This window comes from Pituophis catenifer, unplaced genomic scaffold (assembly GCF_029215685.1).
Source record: "Pituophis catenifer annectens isolate HBS135680 unplaced genomic scaffold, rPitCat1.0.hap2 SCAF_1, whole genome shotgun sequence".
In the NCBI taxonomy this organism is placed as follows: domain Eukaryota; kingdom Metazoa; phylum Chordata; class Lepidosauria; order Squamata; family Colubridae; genus Pituophis; species Pituophis catenifer.
Window position 1 is genome coordinate 215,197,871 of NW_027256881.1, and position 25,727 is coordinate 215,223,597.

Consider the following 25,727-nt stretch of genomic DNA (forward strand, 5'->3'; position numbering starts at 1 on the left):
GAATCCGCTCTGATATTTGAAACATCTTATAAAATTATTAAAATAATGAATAATCAGACATTCTGCTCATTAACTTCAGTGTCCTTACTCTGATTAATATCTATTGCAACATAATGTTATATATGCTAACTCTTTCATTTGCCCCTTAGGAACATGTTACTTTCATTCACATGTCAAACCAGTAGGTTTATAATTTTCTAAATCTCCTTCCCCTGTTCTGCCCCCTTGGTATACCTCATTCTAGATTTTCTCTTCATTTCTTTGAAGTAAAGTGTTCAATGATGATAGTCATTTACAGTTAATATTCTTGCCAGCACAAGGGAAAGTCTTTTTATTGATTCTAATTTCAGCACAAGAAGCTTGGCTTAATAATATCGTCTTTGCCAAGACTACATAGCAAAATGTCTGCCTTACTCCAGGGTTTAAAGTAAATACATTTCTGAAAAATTCATTGAGATTTCCCCTTGACTATATTATGTTTAATTTTAATTTTCTTTTGAAAATTTTAAATTGTCCTCCCAATAATATAGATAGAAGTGCATTCTATTTTATTGCATTTCCCTGTTTTAGCATAACGCTAATCCAATGTCGAATAATCCCCCAAAATGCATTTTAAAGCACACTTTATTATGTTTTATTGACATATAAATAAAGCTTCTTTTAGCCCACTCTTCTGTAATCAGTGCTTTCCATTTCAAAATGTAATGTGACCCAAATTGAAGCAGCAATTTGAGCCAAAGTCACACCTATTGCTCTTCTAATCCACCAACATATCCAGCAGAAAAAAATATCTCTCTGAGTTAGTTATTCCCAAATACAAAAAGAGAGAATGAGCAAAGAAAAAACTTAATTCACCTGATTCTCTTCTTCGCCACTCCTCCACTTACTCATCATGCATAACATAACATATGTCTTTTCACTTCTCTGTGTGTAAAAACAATCAGCCTTAACAACTGATAGTAATTGCATTTCAACATCATGCTTACAGTTTTTGTAGACTATAATTTAATAATGACCCATCATATCTCTGTTCCAGAAATTATCACCAGCCAACTTAAGCAATATATTTAAACACCATTGTCTGAACATAAGGTGAGATTCCATGAAGATTTTGTGGACGAATATATCATCAAAATGTCAGCTCCTGAGATCCAATTAAAATAGTAATAGGACATGGGGATTCTTCTTGGAGTAGTGCCTTATAAATTGGCTGATCTCTCTCTCTCCCTCTCTTTTTTTTTTTTTTTGTGCCAAAACAATGTCAAAAGAGCACACACTGCTAATTAGGGAGAAGGGGGAGCTGGCTTGTAATCAGCAGTTCCATTGCCTTAACTTTTATGAAGGCAGGGAATAGCTAGGTTCTAGCAGAATACTGCTGAAATTGAAATAAGGGTCAATCCCATAAATCATATTTACAACCTTAATATAGCAATATATTTTTAGATGCTGAAAACATCTTGCCAACATTGCTTTCATTAGTAAATAAATTATATATCCAAATGAGCTTGGAAAGGCAAACTGAATTAGCAAAGAAAATGTCATCATCCTGTTTGTTTATTTTAATGGACTGATAATAGTGTAGGCTTTTCAAAGGATTATTTATTGCATCACATTACATTATTTTAGGCCAGATACATTAACGGGCCTCAACCATGAGAGAAAAGAGGGCAATTTATTGCTTACCAGAAAAGTCTAGAATCTGGCTTTGCTGCAGATTCATTGAAGCGAGGAAAAAAGAAATAAATTACAAATCGGGTTGGAGGTTCCCTACATATTTGTTCAGATCTTGTGAAATTTGCTGCAGCCAATCAGAAGCAGCGCTAGAACAGAATACAGAGTGTGTATTCCTTTATTTGTCTTTGGCTCAAGGTAGAAAAAGAAAAAGCATCCTCCCTGGCTCCTGCTATCCCCTTTGCATTCCTTTTTAATTTTTTCTTCAGCTGCTCAGAACTCAGATGCAGATGCAATGGGTGTGCTACATTTGGCAAGGCCTTCGAATCAGAGAAACAAAACTGATGAACCTTCATATCCCTCCCTCCCTCCCTCCCTCTCTCTCCCTCCCTCCCTCTCCTCCCTCCCCCTCTCTCTCTCTCTCCCTCTCTCTCCATCTCTCTGTCTCTCTCTCTCTATCTCAACTCCAAGTGTAGAGAATGAAATGGAATAGATGGTTTGCTTTGCAACAGCACATCTTAAGTTTTGAGTGCTTATTGAGGGCAGCAGCGGAAGGGCTGTGCAATCCAGCTTGAAGTGCTCTTGGATTGTTTGGCCCAGCACTAGGAAAGAGAACAATTTCCTCCAGCAGTTCCATTTTAGGACTTCAATCCTATATATATATGCAGTTTGTCAGCAGAAAAAGGGCCCAAGAACTTGTGAATGAGATTTCACAGAACCTAGGGCTGAAGAACAACTAAGTTTACATAGGTAAAACCTGGCTAGAGAGAATATGCACATAAAAGCCTATGAAAAAAGAAAAAAGATACATTATGCCTTTACAGGGAGGATAATTGGGAAGTGGGTGTGGCCCACCGAGGACGCCTTAAGAGGCAGAAATAGCTATCTGGGTCTCCCAGGAAGCAACACAGGGTTGCAGTTTGTCAGCAGAAAAAGGGCCCAAGAACTTGTGAATGAGATTTCACAGAACCTAGGGCTGAAGAACAACTAAGTTTACATAGGTAAAACCTGGCTAGAGAGAATATGCACATAAAAGCCTATGAAAAAAGAAAAAAGATACATTATGCCTTTACAGGGAGGATAATTGGGAAGTGGGTGTGGCCCACCGAGGACGCCTTAAGAGGCAGAAATAGCTATCTGGGTCTCCCAGGAAGCAACACGGAGTTGCAGTTTGTCAGCAGAAAAAGGGCCCAAGAACTTGTGAATGAGATTTCACAGAACCTAGGGCTGAAGAACAACTAAGTTTACATAGGTAAAACCTGGCTAGAGAGAATATGCATATATATATATATATGCATATATATAAGCCAAAATGAAATATGCATATATATATATATATATATAAATATAAGCCAAAATGAAATCATGTTGTATACTTGCCCAATTTCAGTTCCCGCTTCCCTCAAAAAACCTGGTGTGCTAACTCATTGTTGCAAGGAGGCGGACGCTATTGGGAGAGATAAGTGAAAGGCCCCTGGAGTATATAACCCCAGCAGGATGATCCGAGGTGTGAAGGTCATCCCAGCTGTTCTGCTAATGCAAACAGGCACCTCTACTGCACAGCAGTGATATAGGACAATGCTGCAGGCACATCATTTTAATGACAATGGCAAACTGTGAAGGAGATGGCAATAGTGAACCATTCCTGTAATTTACTAAAAAAAAAACACAAAAAAAACACCACCTTTATGGATAGAAAATGCAAAATTATTGGCAATATAATGCTGGATGATGGGCTGCTCAGGTCAGGTGACACCCAAGGTACTACTGAGTATATCCCGAGGACTTTTCAGAGTGATAATGGGGTTTATGATGTGGCTAGATTAAAGTTAAGTTGCTGACGATGTTGCCATGCAGAAAAATCTGAGGCTGCAATGATAGAATTAAGAGTATGAACATGGAAAAGCTCGACACAGTAAAAGATTACAGGTAATCCTCGACGTATGGCCACAATTGAGCCCAAAATTTCTCTTGTTAAGTGAAACAGTTGTTAAGTGGATTTTGGCCCATTTTCAACCTTCCTTGTCACAGTTGTTAAGTGAATCACTGCAATTGTTAAATTAGTAACATCATTGTTAAGTGAATCTGGCTTCCCCATTGACTTTGCTTGTCAGAAGGTCACAAAAGATGATCACATGACTCCAGGACATGTAACTGTCATAAATATGAGTCAGTTGCCAAGAGTCTGAATTTTGATCACATGACCATGGGGATGCTGCAATGGTTGTAAATGCGAAAAAAAGTAATAAATCTCTTTTTTCAGTGCTGTTGTAACTTTGAACATCATTAAATGAATTGTTGTAAATTGAGGACTACCTGTACATAAATCTATACACATTACATCCTAGGTATCAGCAAATTGAGATAGACAGGAATTGGACACTCCTGGTCAGAAGATCACACTGTTTACTACTTAGGTCCAAAGAAATAAAAAATGGAATGGCACTGCTTTCATAAGAAGGTTATAACAAGAACAGTATTTGACTACAGTGCAATCATAATTGAATAATATTAATTTGGTTTTTGATCAAGTTCATTGTGAATCAATAGAACATGCAAGCAAGATTTGCTGTTTGTTGAGATTGGAATGCCAAAATTAGAAATATCAAGGAGAAAAGTATAGTTGGATTTGATAGCCTAAGAAACCCAATTAAAGCAGGAAAACAACTAATCAAAAATGTTTTTTCACGTTTTTTTAAAAAATGATTGTTTGACAACTAAGCTCATTATTTTTGTCAAGTAAAGGTAACAAAAATAATGAATTTACTTGAGGGACTTGGTAAAAAAAATCTTTGGTTAATGGCATGAAATAATTTCAGGCACAAATACATATGATTTCTGAATGAAAATATAAACTTTTATAACTCATGATTGTAAGAAAATATGGAATCATGTAGGAGAGTTTGAATTGAACCTAAAAAGGAATTTTTCTCATATCTCTATCAAAGATGGCTTTAGCACCACACAGATTGACAGCCATTAATGCCTGACAGATATCTATCATTTTCTATTCCAAAGTTCACACAAAGTTACATGTTTGATAAAGATACAGCCAACAATTTGAAAAAGTTGTATACAAATATATACATACAAATATACCGATATATATCTGTCTGACTACATATATGTGAGAAAGTTGTATCTGAATATCAACACATGTTGATTTACCAGCAGTTATTAAGGTAAAATAACTTTAATGGAATAATGAATTAATTCCACTGACACAATCCAGTTTTAACCTGATACCGATCTGATACTCATGTGATATTTGCAGTCCAGACATGCATTCTTATACAGTGATCACAGAATTTGTGGGATCTAGCTTGATTAAATTTTTAGGGAGAAAAGTAATTCAAAAAACTGTCAGTAAAATGGAGAGGAATAATTGTTCAACCCACTGAAAGTGCAATTCTTTAATATACTTGGACAAATTTTAAATAAAAGTCTTTTGCCAAAAAGAATTACTCAGGATACCACCTAATTTCCTAGATCTTGACAGTTAGTTCCTTGAATTGGACAGCTACAGTTTCAGTCAGAATAAGGGCACTTCAGCAAAAAGGATGGCTTATGGAACTTTAATATAGCAAGCCTGCAAATTGCAGGATTCACAATAGAAAAAAAGCTTTGAGAAGTATTGGTTTCCATCAGTGTCAATAGAGTTTCAATGCAGCTAGTTTTACTGTGGTTCACATCCATTTGTTGCCCCTGTATTTAGAAAGGTTCCACTCAATTTCACAGTGCTTGTCTACTCCACTGACTTCCATTTTTCGCAAGAACAGAAATCTGACTATGGTAAAAAGAAGTAGCTGCCATTGTTGTTATTGTATTTATCCCATTTCAAATATATCTCTGCATTTGCTGCAACTGAAAAGGTCAGTCTGAGCCCATTAACAAGCATATATCAAATACTTGTATCTTTCTTATAGAGAAGTAGCATCCTTTTATGACTCTAACTATTGTGTCAAGATAGTAGGATAAAGACAAGGAGAATAAAACATGAAAAAACAAGCATTTCTATCCACAAAAGCTATTCTCTACACACACACACACACACACACACACACATTGTTATTTGTATAGATACCTTGAATAACAGTGACCCTTGACTAATACTCCTGATAACTGTCAATGAAAGTAAAGTGTTCATATGAAGAGATTCACATTGGGGGAGAACAATTGTATCTTCTCACAAGTCTCTCAGATTCTTTGTTAAGTTCTATCCTAAGATGATTGTCTTTCTTGGCTTTGACTTATCTTCTCTTGGAAAGTTCTGCTCTGTTTTAACATCCAGTTTGCTTTCTTCTAGGATTTTTTTTTTCATTTTTACCAAAAAAACTTCACATTCATCTCTAGTGACATCTCTAAGTTCATTCCATAGTTCTTTTGATTCTCTGTAGGTGAGGTTCAGGACTTTAAAATGATTCCTGAGATTCTCCTTGAAAATAACAGATATTGTATATGTTCAATCGTATCAGAGAAATTGACTGGTTTACCATCTTCCTTATCTTAACCTGGAATTGCACATGAGCAATTCATGGTTTGTTTCACAGTCTTTGATGCTCTAATTGGGATCTTCCCACTTCCTTTTAGCAATAATTTAGTCAATTTGGTTTCTTTGTATTTTATCTAGTGATGTCCATATATGCAGGTGTTTTGGTCATTTGAAGATAGTGTTAGCTATGAAGAAATTGTTGGAGGGGCAGAAAATAATAACTCATTATAACCTGCCTTCAGTTTGGTTTTCTAAGCAAAATCCAACTATGGTTAGTCCTTGCCTTGCCTTATGACCACAATTGAGCCCAAAAGTTCTGTTGTTAAGTAAGACAGTGAATTTTGCCTCATTTTACAACTTTTCTTGCCACTATTATTAAGTGAATCGCTGCATATTTCCAACTGTGGCATTCCAGTCTCTAGCCTCAAGCAACACATCCTCCTTGCGGATTCTTTGAACTCAAATTGAAGTTGATTACACTTATCAACCTCGTCGTCTTCTGCATCAGCAGTTGAAGCATAAACTTGAATGATTGTCATATTAAAACATTGTCCAAAATCCAATTGATATTATTAACTAAGAATACAAAACTAAGACATCATAGAATTATAAAAAGTCATATCGCTAAGTACAATTAACCCCAAAGACCTTACAGAAAAGCCACATTTGCATTTGCTTCTGGAAACGTGGAGATGGAGGCCATAAGTGATTCCAAGGAAAACCATGTTTAACGTTTTAAGTTATATCTTGTGTGAGTTTAGAAATAATACAAATGTGTTGTTTGTCACAGCTCTTTGTGAACCAAAATGCCTGTTTGGAAGCCGATGCATCCAACCCAATGTTTGCGCTTGTAGACGTGGATATGGTGGTCTTCACTGTACAAAGAAGGTATGGCATTGTTTCAAACAGTGGTACCAATTAATAAAAGGGGAATACAATTAAATGGCAATGCAATTAAAACATTTGGGCTTGCCCTATAAAAAGAATATAGCTTTTATTTACTCTTACAATAACTTATGAAATCTTATTAACCAGGCTTCAGCGTATATTAAATTGAGGATGTAGGACAGAGAGGAACACTCTGCTGTATTTGGATTATGTTAGATGAGATTCTTATAACAAGCTTTCCACATTCAGTATTCTGAAAGTAGAATCACCTTTCAACTCAAAATTATAGTTATTGGTGTATTTCATGACAGTGACATTCTTCCCAGCAAATTCCCACCTTTTACTTGAAATTAGCATACACAGTATATGAAGATAAGAAGAAACAAGATTTATTGTAATTTCAGATTTCATAATAGCTATTTAAACTGGACAGTTATAGCCAGAGATGGTGGTAAGCATCCTGCAATTTCTAAAGTACTTTACTTCAATTTCTACTATGAAACCCTTGGTTTCAATCAAATGCACTAAAGAGATTGATTGTCTGTATGTGTTTAAATGCAGAAGGTTTTTAGAATGGTGTTTAGCAAGCTGACCTTTCCATTATTTCAAAATCAAAATTATTAGTTGTGTTTTCAGAACATTGCCATGATTGTGAATGTGAGGCATGAGATCTATAAGCTCACAAATGAAGTAAATCTTTGTTGCACTTTGTAGAAAATACCAAATCACATGCTGAGCATCCATTTTCCTATCAGTGAGCCGATGTACAGTAAATAGAATTTGAAGATGTGTTAGCAGGAGTTCTAGTGTATGAGAAATGGCAGCCAAGGGGGGTCACTGCATTCTCACTAACTCGTTTATCTTGTCATCAAGTAAAGTCAGTTTTTAAAAGAATACGGTCCACACTTAACCAACCATGGTTAGAGGGACCTCCAGCAAAATTAAATTAAACTGTCTTCTCCGTACTCAATTCAGCTTTGAATCAGATGAAGAATAAAACTAACAACTAGTCATTATATTCAGTCCAAATTCTCACATTGAAAATTCAATAGTGTGTGTGTGTGTGTGTGTGCGACAGAGAGAGAGAGAGAGAGAGAGAGAGAGGGAGGGAGGGAGGGAGGGAGGGAGAGAGAGAGGGGGGGAGGGAGAGAGAGAGATTCAGTGGTTTAGGCTTATTCCATTATGATTAAGGTTGTGCAGATATGATAAACTATATCTTACCACTAATCTTAGGAGATGTACTTATCCATTTATCTCTCTCTCTATAGATAGATAGATAGATAGATAGATAGATAGATAGATAGATAGATAGATAGATAGATATAGATGTGAAAACATATATATCTATCATATCATATCTATGTATCTATGATCTATCTATCATCTATCTATCATCTATCTATCGTACCTATCTATCTATCTATCTATCTATCTATCTATCTATCTATCTTATAAAATTGATAGGCCACCCATCTTACCTCAAGATAACTGTGGACAGTTTACAATCATAAAAGATAAAAACTACAGTATGTAAACTAAAAACATAAATAAGATAATACAAAATCAAATCCAAACACCACAGCCAAATTAAAAGGTGGGAAGGATGGGAGCAGGTTGGGGGGGTGAGGTGGGATCTATTGTTAATTGATCAACTGCCTCTATTCTGATGGTCCAACATTGGACCCCTAAGCTAACTGGAAATGCCAGATCTTTAGACTCTTATGGAAGGTCAGGAAGGTTGGGGCTGACCTCATGACCTATACTATTATACATTTACATTAGATGTGTGGCTGAGCCAATATTCTGGTTTTGCTAATTGTTATTGGTTTTTTCTCAGCTTCTATATGTGTTATTTATAAGTTTGCTCTGTGTTTTTTTCCCCTTGTTTTTAAGTATTATTTTTAAATAGGTCTGAATTAGAGATGGGCAATCTTACTACATGAATAAATATACAAATAGTTAAGCCTTTTCTGAACAGTACTTTTTTGACTCCAACAGTGAGAGAAAGGAAGTAGCTAACTTCATTGTTTAATATTCTAATGCTTCTAAATAGACATAAATTAATTTTCATAGCTTCCATAACGATCACTTCCATTGTATACTTACCGTGGAGAATATTTCCTTCTTTTTCCGCCTTCATAAACTGCCATACTTTTTTCTAAACAACTTATCCCTACACTGGGCATAAATCATGAACTGAACGGTTGGTTGAGGAGATAAAATAGAATATCAAAAAGAAAATAATTGAAAGTTGAGATCTCATGAATGGCAAAGACATTCTCAATCCATCTGGCCATAAATGAAATGAAGCACAATCTGAACTATAGGAATGCATTGTATTTGTGTAATAAAACTGTTGAAAGGTTTAGTACAAAATAATTATCTTATTAAAATAATCTTCCTGGAAAGAGATTTCTTATTTAGAGATATATTTTTTTCTCAACAGAGATCCCAAAATCCAGCTATAATTAATTGTATTTACTCTCATATAAAAGTAAATCCTACTGTACCCAGTAGAGGTAACATATCTGAGTAAACATTTTTGATAACAGACTATTATAAATGCCTTTGAAAACAATTAACCAGTTAGCTACAGGTAACTAATTTCACTTGAAAGGGCTCTAGTCATAAGCAATTATGAGTAACTGCAAGTATGAGTTTTACTCTGTGTGTGCATGTGTGTGCATGTGTGTTTTAAATCAAGATCCTTCAAAGGAGATTACTTTAGGTTTTATATTTTAATACATTTATCTTGTAAATACTGAGAAACAAAACTAATCTGATATGAAAATAAAATAACATAATCCTGGCTAAGAATTATTTATTTATTTATTTATTTTATTTTATTTCGAATTTATATACCGCACCTTCTCCCGAGGGACTCAGGGCAGTGTACAGCCAGATAAAAACATACAATACAAACATTAAAAACAATTGAAAAAATGTATATTAATTTGGCCCCAGTTTAAAATGACAAACCAATTGAAAATATTAAAAATATGTTAAGATAATTAATTATCTTTAATTTCTGGACAACCCTTTGAAAAAGTCCATCTCATAGAGCTAGAAAGCAGTGCAAAAATTGACAATTGCATTTTGAATACTACTGCTGCTACTACTACTACTACTACTACTACTACTACTGGCATACATACTACCTGGGAATCAGAAGGCAAGTTGTTCTAGAATTTCTTCTCCATCCTTGTTTATTCTTTGTTGTTGTGACTTCTTCAAGGATTCCTTTAAATGTTCTAGTAAGTGTCAAGCAGAACTTGATATGTGATGTCTTTGGGTCGAGATGGTGGCTGCAGATATGGGAGAATGATTGCCCGGCAGTGAAGCAGAAGAAATAGTCACCAGGACTATTCTCAAATTACATTCTATACAGCCTCTTCTTTAGCTAAACTCATTTTATAAGACTGACAATAGTATGGTGTGTCTCTCCAAATTCTCTGCCCCACAAAGAAGAGGGGTATAATACTATGAATATCAATTTCCAAAGATTTTCAGTGATTTTTCCAAAACCAGGACAAAAGAGCCTTGGTAGTACAAGGGTTTAAGGCACCTTGTTATTAAGCTGCTTAAGACCAGCTGCCTGCAATTACTGCAGGGTTCGAATCTCGCCAAGGCTCAAGGTTGACTCAGCCTTCCATCCTTTCTAAGGTAGGTGAAATGAGGACCCAGTTTGTGGGGGCAATAAGCTGACTTTGTATAAATATACAAAAGGATGAAGGCTATTGCTGAGCACATTGTAAGCCGCCCTGAGTCTTCGGAGAAGGGCGGCATATAAATCAAATTAAAAAAAAAAAAAAAGGAGATTCACTATAAGAAATTCCTTTGCTTGCTTGCTTGCTTGCTTGCTTCTTTACACCTAATCTTTATCCTTTCCCCGTTCCAGTCCCAAAAGTATAAAGTAAGTACTAGGTAGATAAATTGCCATATTGATTACCTTTTCCTGAAACAAACCACTGATCTCATACTAAAACGTGTAATTATTGTATTTCAACCCAGCCCTGAAAAATTCTGAGTAAAATCAAACTGTGAATAAGAAACAATCTTTGACCTTCCATTATTCACTTGTTGCGATGGGAATCACACAGGACTGCTCATTTTTAAATATTTACAATTTCTTATATAGTGCTATCAAAAGTTATCAGGCAAGATAATAAGATTCTGTACTGCTCTGTCTCCATTGTTGTTTTTTCATTCTTCCTCTTTTAAGATCTTCCCATTTATTAGCATGTATGGCTTTAACCAGTAAATTGAGCTACATTGGTTAGGATACTGGATATAACCCCAGGCTCAACTCCTTACTCGGCCACTCACTCTTGGCTCACAAGGTTGTTATGAATAAATAATGAAGACACAAGACACACTGTGGTGGTCTTGAGCCCCAGGATAAGAATATAAATCCAAGAAATAATAAACTCTATAAATAATCAGGCTTCTTCTGGTGTTGGAGTTATGATTTCCAGAGTTCCCAGCACATATCTGAAATCCTCAGATGTCTGGAGGGCAACAGGCATGACAGATTGATAGCATATATGATAGGCAAACAGTTTAAGATAGTGGTTTTTAAACTGTTTGACTCAATAACCCCTTTTCTGGTCTCAAATAATGTTATTATACCCACCAAAAAAAAGTAAAAAAATAAATCCAGATTAATTTGTTTTGCACAAGCATCTCAGCAGCAGTAATCTCAATCTTGTTCCTTGACACACAAATAAAACAATTACAAAGTGCTCCATTGCTCCCTTGGTAATTAACCCCCGCACACACATTAAGAACCACAAGTCTAACAGAAAGCCATTTTCATTAGTTATTTATGGGTTATTTTTCAGTCAAGTAGACCTGTATTGAAGTATATGGCTGCATTGTATAATGAGTGAGTGATGGAACAACCTATCAAATATTGGCAACACTCTTGCCAGGTTATATTGTAGTGGGAAAAGGGACCTCAGGGGAAAGGATGTGGGAGGGGCAGGTGGACCAACAGGTTTGAGCGGGTCTCAATCCAAGCCTAGGATTAGCTTCCCATCAGGAAATGTGATTGGGAATAATGTTAGATTTGATTAGAATTTATGGGATATAAATCATTTGTAAAATAAGTGAATCAGTTTTAAACCGATTCGTTTTACTTGATAAAAGTCCATTTGTTTAGGGGATATCCAAGCTTCTATGCTACCTTATATCTTGTCCACATTCTATTTAGTTAACTTAGAAACTTTAAAAAATAAATCAACCCTCAGGCTCCCACAACATGGAAGCCTTGTGATGTATGTGATAGACCCTTGCAGAGACCACTTGTGCTTGCTTTGCTTTCCCCTGCTTTTATTTCCAGTCAAAAAGGGGTCCAGTAGAAGTGAAACAATCATAAAACACACAGCTGGTATGGTATTTCCGTAATGCATAAAGAGGAGTGAGAATACTTCTCAAACCCGCACAAGCAGATAGACATTGTTGCATTCACTTGCAGTCAGCTTTTTGGCTGAACAATACAGACCTCCTGAGGAAGAAAGCGAACCAAGATCTATGTGCTTGTTTATGTTGCTGAGTGATTGCCAATTCATTTTTTGACATTTTTAGTTTAACTTTTTTCTGAGTTTTGCTAAAAAGGGATTTCTAAATGTGTTCCTGGGGGATAATGAACTTTCTAGCATAGTAATCACTCTTTTATAAAAATCTATTGTATTTTGAGCATGTCTGGATTGTTTGCAAGATGCAGATAATGCAGTTTGGAAATAAACATGAAGGCAAATGCCCTTGCTAGGTTGTAAAAATCAAAGCTGACAGATATGGCAAACTTCTTTACAAAAGAGGAAAAACTGCTAACAAACCAGCCAAGTACAAAGATGTTGGTTGTGGTTTTTTTAATGTTAATAAAATCATTAGCAAAAACAAAAAAAGTTAGATGAAACACTACTGAATAATCAAATACTGATTTATTTATTTAATCTATTTAAATTTGAGGGGTGCGATGGCTCAGCAGTTAAAGATTCTGAGCTTGTTGGCTAGAGAGCTGACAGCCCGGATTCGAGACCCCACCGCTGCGTGATGGGACGAGCTCCCGTTCCTGCCCAGCTCCTGCCCACCTAACCAGTCTGAAAGCATGAACATGCAAAGAGATAAATAGGTACCGCTTCATGGGAGGATAACAGCATTCTGTGTTTCACCACATGGTCTGCCCTGAGGTGTGATGTCATGCTGACTACATGTCTTCAGACAACACTGGCTCCCTTGGCTAAGAAACGAGATGAGCACCATCCCCTAGAATCAGACACAACTGGACAGGGGAAACCTTTTCCTTTATTTACATTTTTTAATATCCAAAACATTTTTTTTTGTTTAGGTCATCTAAGTTTGCTCTCTCATAAACCCCTGCTGGAAATGTATAGGTTGGATTACTTTTTAAAGATTCTAGAAGAAGCTTGCAAGAAATCCTTTGTTTCTTAGCTCTATGGTTGCCACTTCTTTAGCTTAGTAAAATTTCAATTTTCTTTATTATTTATTCAATATTCTTTTTATTATTATATTGTTGTTTTGGTTTACTCTCCTTCTTTCCTGTTTTTCTTGTAAAGCATAGTAAAGAAAGTATGGAAGCGGGCAAGGGACGATAGATAGATGCTCTTTCTGTTGTTGTTATGAGTTACTTCTTCTTTTTTCTCTCGCTTTCTGCGTCCTTTTCCTTTTTCCTCTTTTAAGTAGGTGACATGATTGGAAGTTAGACAAAAAAGAAAGGAAAAGCTTTCTTTTATTAAAAGGTGAGATGATCAAAAGCTAGAAAAAGTGATGGAAATAAGAAGAGGGGGAATATTAGTATAGACTTTTTATATTACAAAATGAAAGTAATAACAAGAGAAAATGTGGAATAATTGAATAATGATAGACTATAAATTAATATAAGTATGCATTATTATTAGAAATATATAAGCAGATTGAATGTAAGGATTATAATTAACTTGATTAGCTTTATTTGTATTAGAATGTATGACACCCAGGTGCCACATTGGTTCACACATTGATTTGATATTTTGATAAAAAAAATTAAAAAGCTTTTTTAAAAAAATTCAATTTTGGCTAAAGATATACTGTCAGATGTTTTTCATTCTGTTTGGGGAAAAAAACATTTTTTTTCCATAATTTCATGAAATGTAGCATTCTCTCTCTCTCCCTCTCTCTCTCTCTCTCTCCATACATACACACACACAATTGAATTCTAGATCTAAATTTCCATAGTTTCCTGCTGCTGAGATATATGGATTACCTTAGGTATACAAATAATCCTCATTTAACAACTACAATTGGGATCAGTGAAACCACAACTATGCTTATGATCTTCAGCTTTCCTTTGCTTTAAAGATTTGTGAAAGTCTTTGATGCAATGATTGGTTTTAAAGTTATTTTTCCAATATTGAAATTACAGTGAACAGTCGCTAAGTGAAACAGTTGCTAAATGAGGATTGCCTCTAGTTCAAAATTGCTCAAAATTCCATTTTAATATAGTATTGAAAAAGCTTAAAAAGTCATCCCAAAGTTGCTTTTTCAAGAGGCAACTGGACTTTCTGGTTTTTCTTTGAAGACGTTTTGCTTCTCATCCAAGAAGCTTCTTGAGCTCTGAGCTGAAGAAACTTCTTAGAAAAGAAGCAAAACGTCTTCAAAAAATAAAACCAGAAAGTCCAATTGCCTCTTGAAAAAGCAACTTTGGGACAACCATGACCTGGATGACTGAGAATCTCCATAGATACTTAAAAGGGTATGTTTACAATATTGAATTACCAACATTCCTCAGGCTAATGTATATACTGTGGTCTAAGCTGTAGTATACTACAGTCTTTTTCATTAGGAGCATGAGCTTGAGTTGGTAGGTGAAAATAGGGTGGGACAAAACAAAGGTCATGAGATAGAAAATGGAGGAGATAGAGTACCACTAAACTATGATTACCTGTACAGTATCTAATAGGAATTAGGTTTCATTTTACCAATTGGGTAGTGTTTCAACTACCTATATCTATATAAGTATCTATAACTATAGGCTATAACCATCCTCCAGCAAAAAAAAAAAAAAATATCCTGGAAATATTCCCCTTCTTTCTTTTATGCCTTGGACCATTGTTAGGATTAGATTAGGAAGGAGAAAAGAGCAGCTATATGAGGAAATGGATATTAAAAATGCCTGTTACGGAATTGTTGGAACAAAGCTGCTATGGATCCATCAGATTTAATGGTGCATAAATGTAATAATAGAATAAATAAAGTGGAACATCTTGTGACTAATCCCAAATAAGTAGGTACAAGCTCCTGGTATAAATAAATTGACTACTTCCATTTCTACACAGGCAAAAGTCTGAAATAAGATATTCTTTGGGAAAGAAAAAGAGAATGACAGGGTATAAAAGATAGATCCTGTAAACACTACTTTACTCTGCAAAGATGCAATTGAACCGAAGAATGCAAGAATTGCATTGTTGTGTTATACCTATTTCTTTATTTTCCTGCATAACATGTTAAGTATCATATATTAAAACAGCAACAAAAAAACATGCAGAGTCTGGCTTCAGTTCCTTCTGCCCCTTTAACAATAGACCCATGCTGAGTCACATGACTGTTTCTCCCATAGGTTTGCATGGGGGGAGGGCTGGGGAGGTTCCCTCCAAAGTTCTTGTCTAAATTCTGTCCTTTTTCAAATTCAACCTTTCTTTGTGGCTTTTCCCAACTCTGACACCATACTGTCAAGATTTTAGAAATTTACCCTGCTATTGGACAGACAGATTAGTCTCATGCTCATAAATACTTAATTTCTTTCCAACATTATGTTGGAATAAAAATAGGTGACAGGAGGTGCCTAGTTATAAGAACTGGTGTAACTAAATTGGCTCTTTCCCTGTTTAAGATGTACAGAAACTTATTTATGGATTTAACTTCCAAGGTAGAGTTATTTATTTAATTTTTTCCCTTAAGTCAATTTATATTGATGAACTAGCTTTTTAAAAATACATCAGAGCAGACCATTATAGCAAGGATCTGAGGTGCTTTGAATGCATGAAAATGATATTCAGATGTGTATCCATCATCCAATGAATCATATACGACTATATTTAGTGGTATTTATCACTATCATATATGATATCTTAATACTTTGTAATACGATTTTGCAACTTTTAACAACAAACTAATTGGATATAGCTACTGAGAGATCAGAAATCCTCTTCTCTTAGAAATGAATCAAACACAAACTTTTGCATCCTGTTTCTGGATTTCTGCTAAAGGGTTTCTTGTAATCCTATAGATGTCTTCAACGTAAAGTTATTTTCTATCATTTAATTTCTTGTTTATCAGCTAAACTGTCGGGATCACAAATCTGTATTGAATAAAAATGGGCAGAACACATTTACTTTCTTATAAGGTTCCCATGTGGTATGGAAAACAGTAATTGTTGGCACCTCTGCTTTATTTATTTATTTATCTATCTATCTATCTATCTATCTATCTATCTATCTATCTATCTATTTATTTATTTATTTATTTATTTATTTATTTATTTATTTATTTGATTTGATTTGATTTCTATACCGCCCTACTCCCGAAGGACTCAGGGCGGTGCACAGCCAAACAATAAAACACATACATACAAAATTTAAAAGTAGAATTAAAATCAAATTAAATAATTTTGGCCCAGACAAATTAAAACCCCAAATTATTTAAAACCAAATTTTAAAATTGAATATATAAAATACTAAAAGATATTTAAAAATTAAAAATCTTTTATAAAAGAGGGAGAAAATTAGGCCAGTCCCGCCTGGTGAAATAATAAGGTCTTTAAAGCACGGCGAAAGGTGCGCAGATCCGGGATCCTTCGTATCTCTGGGGGGAGCTCGTTCCAGATAGTAGGTGCCCCCACAGAGAAGGCTCTCCCCCTGGGGGCCGCCAGTCGGCATTGTTTGGCCGACGGCACCCGGAGGAGCCCCTCTCTATGGGAGCATACCGGCCGGTGGGAGGCTATTGGTGGTAGTAGGCGGTCCTGCAAGTACCCAGGTCCTGAGCCATGGAGCACTTTAAAGGTGGTAACCAAAACCTTGAAGCGCACCCGGAAGACCACCGGGAGCCAGTGCAGGAGGGGTGTTACATGGGAACGCCATGTGGCTCCCATTACCACCCGCGCGGCCGCACTCTGCGCCAGTTGGAGTCTCTGGAGCCCCATGTAGAGAGCTTTGCAATAGTCCAGGTGGGAGGTGACAAGGGCATGAGTGACCATGTGTAACGAGTCCCGATCCAGAAAGGGACGCAACTGGTGAATCAGGCAAACCTGATGAAAAATCCTCCCGGTCACGGCCGTCAAGTGCTCTTCTAAAGACAGCCGTGAATCCAGGAGGACACCCAAGTTGTGCGTCCTCTCCGTGGGGGGCCAATGATTCGCCCCCAATAGTCAGTGATGGCACCAACTGACTATATCGGGACGTCGGAAACCACAGCCATTCGGTGTTGGATGTGTTGAGCCTGAGCCTATTCCTCCCCATCCAGATCCGCATGGCCTCCAGGCACCGGGACATCACTTCAAGGGCATTGTTGGGGTGGTCTGGGGTGGAGATGTACAGTTGGGTGTCGTCAGCGTACTGGTGGTACTTCACCCCAAAATCACGGATGATCTTGCCCAGCGGCTTCACATAAATGTTGAACAGGAGGGGCAAGAGGACCGACTCTTGCTGCACCCCACATATGAGGGGCCTCGGGGTTGACCTCTGCCCCCCGTCAACACAGACTGTGACCGGTCAGAGAGAAAGGAGGAGAACCACTGCAACACAATGCCTCCCACCCCTAACCCTTCCAGCCGGTGCAGCATGATACCATGGTCGATGGTATCAAAAGCCGCTGAGAGATCTAACAGGACCAGGACAGAGGAGCATCCCCTGTCCCGAGCCCTCCAGAGATCATCTACCAACGTGACCAATGCCATTTCCGTGCTGTACCCGGGCCTGAAGCCCGACTGGAACAGATCTAGATACGTCGTTTCATCCAGGTGCTGGGGGAGCTGTTGTGCGACCACACTCTTAACAACCTTCGCCACGAAGCGAAGGTTGGAGACCAGATGATAATTTACCAACATTGCCAGGTCCAGGGAAGGCTTCTTGAGGAGAGGCCTCACCACCGCCTCTTTCAAGGCAGCGGGAAAGTCACCCTCACCCAACGAAGGCAGCCAAAATATTTTATACAATATATTGTATTTTTCAGAGTATAAGATGCACTGAAGTATAAGACACACTTTAGTTTTTGGGGAGGAAAAATAAGAAAAAAGCTGATTGGCAGGTGGATCGGCCCCCGGAATACCCCCAATCAGCTGTTCCCAGAGGTGAATTTTAGCAACAGGTTCCTTGGTTGTGAGCTTTTTTTTTTTTTTTTGCTTTTTTTTTTTTTCTGCCTCTGAAATTTCTGAAACTCTGTTTCAGAAAAAACCTTTTTTCCTGCCTCTGAAAGCCTCAGAAACAGAGCTTCAGAAAAAAAAGCCTCTGAAGCTCTGTTTGGGGGCTTCTTTTCTGAAGCTTCATTTCTGATGCTTTTTTCAGTCTCTGAAATCTCCGTTTGAGAGGCGGGGTGGGGCTACATTTGGAGTATAAAACGCACCCAGATTTTCACCCTCTTTTTTTGGGGGGGGAAGGTGCGTCTTATACTCTGAAAAATACAGTAGCTATTTTATGTGTTGGAAGAGAACTCATCCCTTGCGTAAGGATTTCTCATGCCTTAAACTCAGATCTCTCTTTTGGACTGCTATGGAAGTGGAGGTGAACATTTGGGTGGCCTGGTGAAATCTAATTGGTTTTGGACAGTGACAAAAGTTAAAACTGAAAAAAGAATGCAGAGAATAAGAGAACCAAAAGTAAGGCCACGCCAGCAAGACATTCAATGTTTCATGATAAACTTGTTTGATGACAAGTACATGAAACTGTTTGCAATCTACAACCCTGCACCTACATCTCCCGCAAGCTCACAGACACAGAGAGACGATGGGCAGCATGGGAAAAGGAGGCATTCGCAGTGAGATGGGCACTGCTAACCTGGCGACAACTGGTGGCAAGGGGGTACCCGCAGATTGCAACAGGGTTGTAGATTTCAAACAGTTTCATGTACTTGTCTTTTTAATGACTGAGTATGTACTTCTGTTTCACAGCTCTCCATACGATGACGAAAACAACAGGACAGTGAAGATACACATTTTGAAGTTACTGTGCAACCTTTAAAAAAAAAAAGATTGGCTGAGAGCGCGCTGCAAAAGACTGATGAATTTCTCCTGCTTTTTACTCCTTCCAAGCACTAAGTTCTGTGGAGAAATTGCTGATTTCAGAGCATACTCCAGAAACTTTAACAAGTTGCTGATGCTACCCTAAATGATATTTCTCTTTTGCTGTCTGCCTCAACCTTAGCTATTTGCTACCTGTAGGTGCCAAACTCCAGTGTGACTTTGTTGGGTACTGAAAAAAACATTGTGTTGTGTTCTTCTAGGTATGGGTGGTATACTAAAACTAACAACATTGGAGATGACAGTATTTCCCCATTATATTCTTTGTGGTTTCTTCTCTTTATTCCATCAGGATAGACACTGAGAGAAATGAGAATTTCACTTCTTTTCCTTAATAGAGTTGATTTTTCTCCCTTCATACATCATCACTTCCATGCCATGTTTATGTACACAGCTTTACTGATGTGCTACACAGTCCTGACTGTGACTGAAGCATATGGATTACACATTAGAATTGCTGTTATATTTTTCATGTGTTTATCATAACAAAATATGTACTTGGAAATAAAAAGAAAATGGATAAGAAAGAGCAAAACATAGTGGAATGGATGCACAGCTTACTGGACAATATTCAGAATCAGAATAATAGGGAAGAACAGTTTTAATATCTTGGTTGCCCTTCAAGAAAACTCCAAAATATAAAAAATAATTAGAATAAAGAGAAATTCTGAATAAATCCAAATCAAAATGTGTGTGTTTTTTCTCTTCTTTTAATACCCAGTTTATTTATTTATTTATAATTTAATTTATATACCACCCTTCTCTCGAAGGACTCGGGGCAGTGTACAGCCAATTAAAAACACAAGGTACAAACAACAGTTTTAAAATAGTTAAAAGTATTAAATAATTTCGGCCTGAATTTAAACCCCAAAATTTAAAAGACCCAATTTAAAATCATTTACATAGATAGCCCTGCCTGGCGGAACAGCAGGGTCTTAAGGGCACAGCGAAACACACGGAGGTCGGAGATCTTGCTTATTTCCGGGGGCAGTTCGTTCCACAGGGCAGGAACTCCCACAGAGAAGGCCCTTTCCCTGGGTGTCGCCAGCCGACATAACTTGGCCGATGGCACCCTGAGGAGTCCCTCTCTTTGGGAGCGAATTGGCCGGTGGGAGGCTATTGGTGGCAGAAGTCGGTCTCTTTAATGTATTACCTATCAAGAAATCTTTACTGAATATCTTTTAAAATGGAGGGTCTTGTTTTTGAATAAGAGGGAAAGAGAAGGAAACTTTTTTTTTTCAGTAAGAGTCATAAGTTTGCTAATACAATTTGGAACCAGTCTGGAATTCCAAGCACTTTATTCTTTCCATCTATGTGTAGTCTGATAGACAAAGAAGGAGTATGGATCAGGTGTGAAATGCTCCTGGTTTGGACCGGATCGCCGGATCTAGTAGTGATGGCAGTGGGTGGTTCAGAGAACCAGTAACAAAAATTCCTGCCCCTCCCCCACGCCCAGCTGAGCCGCGTGATCATCAGAGGCTTTTTTTTTTACTTTTAAAAGCATTTTTGCCAAAAAAAATGCTTTTAAAAGCTTTTTAAAAGCCTCTGACGATCGCGCAGCTCAGCTGGGATCGTCAGAGCCTTTTAAAAGCATTTTTTTCTACAACCAAATGCTTTTAAAAGGCTCTGACGATCCCAGCTGAATTGCCTGATCATCAGAGGCTTTTAAAAGCATTTTTTTTTACAACCTCTTCGGTGGAAGAGGTTATAGGAAAAAATGCATTTAAAAGTAAAAAAAAAAAAAAAGTTGGCCATGCCCACCCAGTCACATTACTGCCCACCAAGCCACGCCCACAGAACCGGTAGTAACAAATTTTACATTTCACCACTGGTACGGATTTGTGAAGAGTAAGCAAAACACTTCGGATGTCCGAACACATCATAACTAGCTATGAGGTACAATTGTAAAGTTATCAAACTTAATTTCCCCACTTTGTAGAAAATTGTCCACCATGAGATGACCCTGATCTTAATTGGTTGGGTTATACCACTCAATACTCCTTGAGCGGAACTCACAGCTAAAGCACCATTCAAGCACCAAAGAAGTGAAATAGTTTCTCTCTTCTAAATTTCCACCTCCCCCTTTGATAAATAAACACTGTCTAACAGGAAGAAAATGGTCCAACCCTGTAAAAACGTATAAACTAAAATGAAATTAAGCACTAGTAAATTTGGCCACCTGAGAACACTTCACAAATGGTCTTAGAAGAAGCTGGCAATTCCTCTTAAATGCTCCTAACTGAATTAACACTAATTCACCACCAACCAGATAAATGAAGAACTGGAAATGGATGATCTCTGTTGCTGAATAGCAGCAATATTGTAAAAAGAGAATGGCAGCCATGCATGCATATACCAATCTAGCAGTTTTCAGTGCTTTTATTTATTTTTTTGTTTTGTTAGCTATAAATTGATATAGTTATTTTGCTAGGCCATATTTAAAGAATCCACTAATTTCTTTCAGATCCCTAAAATAGTGTGCCTTAGTATAAGAGCTGTCTATATCAATTAGTGATAGAGAAACAATATATGGCCAATAAGAAGCACATCCTGGTTTTTATTCAGGGAACGTGCAAATAATCAGGCATTAGCTTGTATTCACCAATGCTAATTCAATTTCCAAGTCACAAAATAATCCCCAAAAGGAGAATGAGAAACGGAGCCAAATGGAAGCTAAAAGTTGAATCAGTAACAGGTTAAAAATGAAAATCTGATTCTCAGACCTCTGGATTCAGCATAAACTGAAAAACAAGCAATTACAATAGTGAAGGAGCACAAGTTTAAGAGTTCACACATAATAACAGAGCTCTATAAAATTAATCCTCAGCTGCTTGTTCAAAGAAACAAACCTTCCATGATTATTTCTCAGGTTTCCAACATCAATTCTGTGGGCAAAGTCTACAATGATCAGTGAACCTGTTATTGATGCCCCCCCCCCAAAAAAACCCACACAGGGCTAAACTGTATTATGAAATGCTCATTTCACATGTATTGAATTACTGTTTGGCTTAAGAGTTATAGATTCATTGGGAAGAAAAATATCTGATTTACAGCATTGTTCATTTTTTGCTGTGGACAAAAAAACTGAGATGATTCTCTACATTTAAAATACATTTCCATTGGTACTGTAATTGTGACACATTTGTGGAATAGTGTGCTCTTTTTGTTCTGAGCATTTCATTTGATATTATCCAATATAGGTCCAAAAAAGTGTTTGTATACTGTTCTTGAAATAAATGCTGTCTATCGATACCTTTTCCAACAGAAATATATGCCATTTTCATGAATGGATGTCATCCAGTAAAGAAATGAAACAGTAACACTCAAAGTATTATCAAATCTTCTTTTAAATAAATGCCGTATGTAATACGGTAAAATTGCAAGATTTTATTCACTAGCCATCTGTCAAAACCTACTAAGTTAAGAGAAACTCTCCATATATTTCTATAATATCTATAGATTGAAAGTACCCTGGGGGTAGCATGTTTGGAAGCTGGTGAGTTTGAAAATGAGCTCAAAAGTTCACTCCAATGTTTCCAGGAAGTCATTGGAACAGAAGGCTGGCAACAGATGAGTGTTACAAGATTAAATTTAGGATAGCAATTACACTTTTCTTCAATTACCCAGAGAATCAATAAAAAGAAGTTCCATTACCTTACCTCCATAATGGCTAAGATGGGCAGTGTTGATGAATAAGGAACACTTGCTAATTGTGAATTTGGGGCCTAAACCACATTTAATTTACCCAGTATCTCTCGCTTTAGTTTTAAAAGTTCTTGTTACATTAGGGTGCATCATAGCATTTCGCATTTCAAAGAGCAAAAAATGAATCTATATTAAGACAGAATTTGGAAAGGGAGAAAAGAAACATGACAAAATGAAGATAGATGATAGTGCCAGGAAGACAGAAAATAGTAGGTTCCAGCTTTTCAATGGGAAGCTGTATTTATACTCACCGAATTGATACAATGAATAAAACGTCTTCTTGCTCTATTTTTATAGCAAGCTAAGAAGGGAATTTACTGTGAAGAAAATATGTTTACGGTTACATAAATATCCAGCTTTTTTATATGTTTAGTTGTGCCCACTGTGGTTAGCAACAACTAGTGGAGTCAAACCCATAGGGACTCCTTTTCTTTCCTTCCTTCCAGAATACTCTAAAAAAATTAAAACTTTCTCAATGAATATCCTGGGGAAAATGTTCCTCAGAGTTCTTTCCCAGCCTTGTAATAATGGCTCATATATATCAATGATGCAGCAAAACAAAAACAAATTGTATCAAGTACAATTGATGCTTAATTATAAACTGCTACAATTGATACTTAATTATAAACAATTGTCCAAATAGGGTGGCAATGTAAATTTTTAAAAGACATTAATGTCAAGCCCCAGGGAAATCAGGAGATTCAGGCAGTTCAAATGAGTATAAAGATTTATTGCAAGCTTAAGCGCTCTACAAGAATCTGAGCTATTAATGGTCAATGGAAATAAGTGGAAGTTAAGGAAGGAATTCAAGGTGGGCTGGACTTAGATCAGTGGTGTAGAACATACCGGTTCTATAGAACCGGTAGTAAAACTGGCAGGAGGCTCCACCCACTGACCCTAATGTCATCAAATCTTTTCTGCGTTTGTGCAGAAAAGCGTGTGCGGCCCCATTGCAAACTGGTGTAAAGATAAGTAGAACCCACCCCTGACTTAGATCTCTTGTGGGCAAGCAAGGACTCATGACTGATGATGGTTGACCCCTCCCTCAGGCTCAGCCTGGTCATCTCCTACATAAATAAGTAGTATGTAGTACTTTATGGTTTTACAGGAGAGCACCAGGGGTGGGTCTACTTACCTTTACTACAGGTTCACAATGGGATCATGTGTGTGCTATTGCTTTGCTAGTGTGCGCACCAAGCTTCTGTGCATGCTCAGAAGCTTCTGCGCATGCACAGATCGCCTATGACGACATCCAGGGCAGTGGGCGGAGCTTCCCACTGGTTTTACTACCGGTTCTTACGAACAGGTCCGAACTGGGGGCAACCCACCACTGTAGAGCACATAATCTAGTTGGGGGTAAACAGTATTTACAGGGAGTAATATAATACATTTTAAAAACCATATTTAAAAATTAAAAATGTATATAGTAACTGTATATATCTAACAATGTGAGTCACACATTATTCTGATTGGCCTATTTACTTCAGATTTCTTTATTTGCTGCTCTGTTGGGTAGAAGCTTAATCTTTCAGGTCCAATTATAAAAGTGTCTCACCTGGATATTCAAACATTTCTTCTCCTCTTCCATAGTAGCCTTAGAAACAGAGGAGGATTACAGGTCTTAATGAAGCATAGCAATCTCACAAAGCAGTTGCAGAGAGCAGTCACAAGAACTAATACAATACAACTGTATAGAAAAGCAGCACAAAAGTCTGGAAAGTCCATTGGACTATTCACACACACACACACCATAGTCAGCAGTGTTTCACTGGGAAATAAAAAGTAACAACTTCAGATGTGAAATCTGCTGTTAGAAGAATTTTCTTGGCCAGATTTTCTGAGCCCGTTCATGAATAAACACAAATGACAGCTGCTGGACGTAGAGTAGCTTATTCATTCGATCACATACAATGGTTGAAGGTAGCTTACATCGTTAGAAGTCTACCAGTAGAGGTAGATATAATGACAAGCAAGCTTTGATATGTGCAGATTTAGGTGCTCCTGTTCTAGGCTTTGATCCTGAGGTGCATGTTGGATGTATATATTAGGATGTTGCCTGAGGTGTGAAGTCCAGAAAGAAAGATTGCCCTCAGATACAGTATGTACTGTATATTCCTCCTTACATATTATGTGCATGTCAAATTGGAGTATTGATATAAAATAGGGCCCCCAATGCCCAGTCCGTAGACTGGTACCAGTTCGCAAAGCCCCATGTGTGGGATGCAAGCAGCATGCAAAACCATGCATTCTCCAGTCATGGAAAAACCTTTTTCCATGGAATCAGTTCTTGGTGCCCAAAAGATGGGCTACAGACATAAAACATTTCCCTTATCAGCATAATCTGGCTAAAAGGGGAGGGGTCGCATCAGAAGCTTTTAGCTTTGTACACAGCAAAGGACAATTCTTTCTGAGCAAAAGCTTAATCTACATTTTAAGTGAGCAAATTACTGGTTCTCTTATCATTTGCGGAGGGGCTGCCACAACCAGAAGGGTGAGAAGGAATGAATAAACAAATAAGGAAGGGTGAGGAAGGAAGAGTAAGGAAGGTAAGGAAGAGCTTATATTGTATGGCTTCTTTGAAACAATATATTTCTTAGTCATTTCAAGTGTCACAGCACTATTGCTCTCTCTGGACAGCCTGCTATGGTCCAAGAGGCACTGCTGATAACTGAATGTCACAAG

At 37.2% G+C, this 25,727-nt stretch overlaps 1 protein-coding gene across 1 annotated transcript in view; it reads left to right on the forward strand.

The window, feature by feature from the left end:
• VWDE (von Willebrand factor D and EGF domains) overlaps positions 1 to 19,281 on the forward strand; it is a 194,995-nt gene extending 175,714 nt beyond the window's left edge. Inside the window, exons 29-31 of the mRNA XM_070934354.1 lie at positions 6,954 to 7,051; positions 18,795 to 19,078; positions 19,212 to 19,281. Coding sequence (XP_070790455.1) covers positions 6,954 to 7,051; positions 18,795 to 19,078; positions 19,212 to 19,281 — 452 coding nt within the window. The remainder of the gene's footprint in view (positions 1 to 6,953; positions 7,052 to 18,794; positions 19,079 to 19,211) is intronic.
• Positions 19,282 to 25,727: the final 6,446 nt, after the last annotated feature.